Source organism: Neoarius graeffei, chromosome 28 (assembly GCF_027579695.1).
Source record: "Neoarius graeffei isolate fNeoGra1 chromosome 28, fNeoGra1.pri, whole genome shotgun sequence".
In the NCBI taxonomy this organism is placed as follows: domain Eukaryota; kingdom Metazoa; phylum Chordata; class Actinopteri; order Siluriformes; family Ariidae; genus Neoarius; species Neoarius graeffei.
In genome coordinates, this window is record NC_083596.1 from 50,476,832 (window position 1) to 50,482,389 (window position 5,558).

The 5,558-nt window shown below is 41.7% G+C and overlaps 1 protein-coding gene across 1 annotated transcript; it reads left to right on the forward strand.

Annotated features, from left to right (window-relative positions):
- The first annotated feature begins 2,091 nt into the window (after positions 1-2,091).
- On the forward strand, positions 2,092-4,887 carry LOC132875621 (complement C1q-like protein 2). The gene is made up of 4 exons (XM_060912537.1): positions 2,092-2,397; positions 2,732-2,794; positions 4,085-4,210; positions 4,377-4,887. The coding sequence occupies exons 1-4, from the start codon at positions 2,199-2,201 to the stop codon at positions 4,661-4,663; spliced, it is 675 nt and encodes a 224-aa protein (XP_060768520.1). The 5' UTR covers positions 2,092-2,198; the 3' UTR covers positions 4,664-4,887.
- Positions 4,888-5,558: the final 671 nt, after the last annotated feature.

The window sequence follows — 5,558 nt, forward strand, 5'->3', positions numbered from 1 at the left end:
TTCTCTGTTCAATTACTTCTTCTAGAGAACTGGGGCTGAGACCAATAATTGAGCCTGCTTTTCTGATCAGCTTATTGAGCCTGTTCCTGTCCTCCCCTGACAAACAGCTACCCCAGCACACCACCGCATAAAAGAGGACACTGCCCAGAATCCCATTATAAAAAGTGTTTAAGATGGGCCTACTAATACTAAAAGACCTGAGTTTCCTTAGGAAGAACATTCTAGACTGAGATTTTTTGAACGTGTTGCTACTGTGTACCTTCCAGTCCAGTTTGCTGTCCACATGTACACCCAAATACCTATAAGAAGAAACTATCTCGACAGGCTGGTCTTTAATTAAAATTGGGCTAACCTCAGTTTTCTTACGTCTAAAATCAATGGTAAGCTCTTTTGTTTTTTCAACATTTAAGATGAGCTGTGCTTCATCACACCATTCCACAAATCTCTTAATCTCATCTTTGTACTCTCTGTAGTCATTATTAGTTATATAGCCCACCAGGGCAGAATCATCTGAAAACTTTTGTAGGTGACAGGAAGCATTAATGTGTCTGCAGTCAGAAGTGTACAATGTGAATAAAAAAGGAGAGAGAACTGTCCCCTGCGGTGCCCCTATGTTGGTGTTAATAACAATAGACGTGTTGCCATGGAGCTTGACAAACTGAGGTCTAGATGTGAGATAGTCATATATCCATGCTATGGTGGCTGGGTTTAAGTTCATGTTCATAAGTTTTTTTGCAAGGAGGCGTGGTTGTAGTGTGTTGAAAGCACTAGAAAAGTCGAAAAACATTACCCTGAGAGATGCACCAGTACTCTCCAGGTGACAGTATGCTCGGTGAAGCAAGTATAAGAGGGCGTCATCAGTACCCACCCCCTCCCTGTAAGCAAACTGGAGTGGGTCCTGATGCAGTTGCACCTGTTTCCTTAGATGTACAAGGAGGGATCTCTCAAAACATTTCATGACATGAGAAGTAAGGGCAATGGGTCTGAAATCCTTAACTGCCTTGACATTTGGCTTTTTGGGCACTGGAATGATACAAGATGTTTTCCATATGGATGGAATTCTAGAACATGACAGGGATAAATTAAATAAATAATGAAACACAGTACATAGTTGATCAGCACATGTCTTAAGGACACGTGGGATAACTCCATCTGGGCCAGGGGCCTTGTTCACTTTGAGCCTCCTCAGCTGTGAGTGGACCTCATCTAATGTGATATTTATAGGAGAACAGGGAGGTAAACTGCCCCCCTGCTCCCCATGTGAAATACTGGATACCCCTGGCACATCATTTTCCCAGTTCCCCATGGACTCAAACCTGGCATAAAATTGGTTCGCCTCATCAGGAGAAAAGGAGTTCCCCCCTGTACTGTTACATACAGGACCATAGCCTGTAATATGTGTTAGTGTGTGCCAAAGCATGTGTCCCAGTGTGTATTATAATGTGTGTTACAGTGTGTGCCAAAGCATGTGTCCCAGTGTGTGTTACGGCATGTTACAGTGTGTGCTCGTGTGTTACAGTGTGTGTCTTACAGCATGTTAAATGACAGTTAATGGCTGATGGTGTGTGTTACAGTATGTGTTACAGTGTGTGTTACGGCATGTTACAGTGTGTGCTTGTGTGTTAAATGACAGTTAATGGCTGATGGTGTATGTTACAGTGTGTAACTCATCTTCGCTCGAACATCTGCTCTCAGTTTTTATAAGTTTGTCCTGATCAGTGATGTTCATCTTCATCACCCATTGAAGCTGCTCTCTCTCACACAGACAACTCAGCTTCTTAAATCCCATCTTCCAATCATTTCTCTACAACACTCTTAAATGTGGGTAGATACAGGCCTCATGATCATCTCTTAATAAACTGAGAAACATCTCTGAACAGCCACATCGGTGAATGTCACTCCTGGATCTGTGAGGCAGAACCTCCTCGGCGGCAGAGCTCTACACTCCTACATCATCATTTCTTTAACTTTCTTCAGTACAGACAGATCAAAACCTATCAGTCCTTCTCTGTTGGACATTCCTGCTCTGGAAGATTAAATTCCCATATTTCACAAGTCCGAGTTTAATGATTGACCTGTGTGTTGTATTTAATCAGCAGAGAGGAAGGATTTCATCACATCCATTTAAAGGAGCAGCTCTGTCAGGGGGTGGGTATAGAACAGAGTGGTGTAGAACGTCAGAGATCTCAGCAGTAAAGATGGAGAGAACCGTGTTCCACGTGCTCGTCGTGTTTCTCCTGACGCCGGTGCCGAGCAGTCTGCAGGAAACGGAAACTCACGGAAATTTTCAGGATCCATGCAGTGAGCTGAAGCAGCTCCGAGATCTCGTGGATCAGCAGACGGCCACTTTATCTGAGATCAAGACGAAGATGGTGTACATGGAGAAAGAGAACGCAGGTGAGATGAAGAACATCACGCTTCATCTTGCTCAGCATCACTGTCGCTGTTTATACCGTTTCTGCTCTTTACCACCAACCAGAACCCGAGTCCGTTTGTAGAAACTGACAAACTCTTGAAACTCTGGTTGATTTTCAAATGATTGTATGCTATCAAACTTGAGGTGTTGATGTTAAACATACACCAAGGTTCAAAAAAAAAAAGTAGCAGCTGGAAGCCAAATTTCACTCGCTAAATAACTTTTCCTCCAAACTCAACTTTTGCTAGTTCACGATCACTTGCTGGTTGACATCTAGAACATCAAAACATCACTCTATTCTTCTTTATTCCCAAGCTCAATCAGCCGAGCTGTCAGTCGTGAAGAGTGAACTGGGGAGTGTGAAGAAGCAAAACGCTGGTAAACACACACCATTCAACACTCAACACTTAACACAGTATGCCATGATGCTAATTATTCACATTTACAGAACAGTGTTATAGAAGAAATAAGATCAACAATCAACTCTTACATTGTCGAATTAACACCAAATATAAAATAACGACCTACCATGCTGAATAACCACTTATTAATATCATGCTGAAATGTGATTTGTGAGCTGCAAATTAAATGACATGACTGTCCTGTGATGAAACACATCAATGCTGGTGGTAATATTTGTCAACAATTGTTTCCAGACAAAACTGATCTCGCCCGGCGTCACTTTTATACCTATATGTTGATAATGGTAATATTTCTCAATCATCAGCTGTCAGGTTATAGTCCTATGAAAATCCATGACCTTGAGTTTGACATTTCAAAGTCATTCAAGGTCAAAGGTCATGGCAGCAAGTGAAAGCCCAAATGGGACTTCTTATATGTTGATAATAGTAAACATCTAGCTTTCATGAACCATTTTAAAGTTATAGCCCTTTGAAAACCCATGACCTTCAGTTTGACCTTTCAGGGTCACTCAAGGTTAAAGATCATGGTGCCAAATGAAAGCCCATATGGCACTTCCTGTAAGTTGATGAGGGTAAATATCTGTCTACCATCAACCGTTTTCAAGTTACAGCCCTCTGAAAATCCGTGATCTTGAGTTTGACTTTTCAACGTCGCTCAAGGTCAAAGGTCATGAAGCCAAATGAAAGGCCATATAGGAGTTCCTATATGCTCATAATAGTAAACATCTGTCTATCGGCAACCATTTTTGAGTTATAATGGAAAATATGTTATTTTGACGGAAAGGTTGACCTTTCCGGTGACCTTCACCTTGACCCGATTACCCCCAAAATTTAATCAGGTAATTTACGGACCATTGAAAATTTGAAGTCAATCAGTGCAACCGTCTAGCTGCTAGATTGTTAACAGACGGACACAAACAAACAAACAAACAAACAAACAAACTGATTACTGTGTTGTGGGCGAAGTAAAAACCTGCATTTTATGGGTTGAAAAAGGCTCAAAACGCCACCTACTGGTTAAAATCATGCTACACCTTTCAAGGCCGATGCTGATGTAGCGTTGACTGTTTGGGATTTATCTCCATCGTTATCTACATTTTCATAAACAAAACAATACTAACATCCCTGAATCAGGACTAAGAACTGTCATAGTTTTTAATTAACACCAGTAGTTTGTGATCTTACTGATGGTGTTTACATGATCACCATTTTGTTTTGCGTTAATCGCTGTGTGTTGTGTTGACAGAGCGGCCGAAGATAGCGTTCAGCGCCGGATTATCTGCAGGACAGGCAGGGCCGTTTAACACCGAAACCACTCTGATTTACAGTAAAGTCATCAGCAACATCGGAGGAGCTTATAACCCACACACAGGTCCTGTAATTAACACACAACTAACAGTTAGAATCAAGTATAACGATGACAGTCTGCAACTTCCACATCTGTTCTCTTTACATTTGAAATGATTTTTTGAAAAAGTCCTACACAAGTAGATTAATACCTTGAGTGCTGAATGAAATTGTGTGCGTGTTAATCGCAGGCGTGTTCACAGCCCCGGTTCGAGGCGTGTACTATATCCGCTTCACAGCTGCCACCTACAACACCAACAACCACAACATGGGCGTTCATCTGTACAAGAACAGCCAGCACCTCATGCACTTGGGCGAGTACAGCACGGACGGCACTGCCAGACACGTGTCCGGCGCTCTGGTGCTCGATCTGGAGGCCGGAGACGTCGTGTATCTCCGCCTCCTCACCAACTACACCCTCTACGATGACACGATGCTCCGCAACACCTTCAGCGGCTTCCTCATTTTCCCTTCCTGAAAAACAAACAAACAAAACACCGTCCATGTTCCAGCTCTGTGTTTAATCTCCAGGAAAATGAGTTTATCTGCATCCGAATGTGTTTCTGTCCTTCTGGGTGTGAGATCACGTCTCCACATTGAGTGTAAAACTTAAACCTCTGACACTGGAGACTCCTTCAATAAATGCTAATAAAACCCCACCTCCTTCCTTCCAGAAAACTTCACCAGATCAACAACAACAACACGTTTTTTAAAATTCGTTCCATGGAGCGCTGCTCCTCAGACCTCAGTCGTTTATTGTATCCCGTAAAATCCTGTAAAATTTATTGCATGTCATAATAAATTTCTCTCTCTTGAGAAAGATGTGAAAATTTTTGTTGCCACGTCTGTTTGGACGTAAACGTGTCACATTGATGTGTGGTTCTCTCACTGTTTCTGCATAAATACATGCCAAATTCTTTTTTCTATTCTTTTCCCTCCATAACACCTTTGTTCAGTCACATCTCAGTGTGTTGTGATTTATTTGGATTAAAGTGTTTATTTATCAGCACAGACTCAATCCAAGATTCAGGAAAATATCAATCAATATATCAATATAATCTTTATATTATATTCCACCATATTTTAGCCAGATTGCTTAATTAGTGAGTTGATGCTAAACTGCATTCTCATGTATGTTCAATAGAGGGCAGTATTACACCATTACAATATTATACAGGGATCTGAAAATGGTGCATTGACCCTAAAATATCAGGAGTGTGTGTGTGTGTGTGTGTATGTGTGTGTTGTCTCGGGTTTCACCGTTTTATTCTCTGCCCCAGTGACCTTTAACCTCTGTTATCTCAGTTCTCACTAGTAATATGAACTGTTATGAACAGCGCTGGGCCACTTCCTGTTTTTCTCTTCTGCAGTGA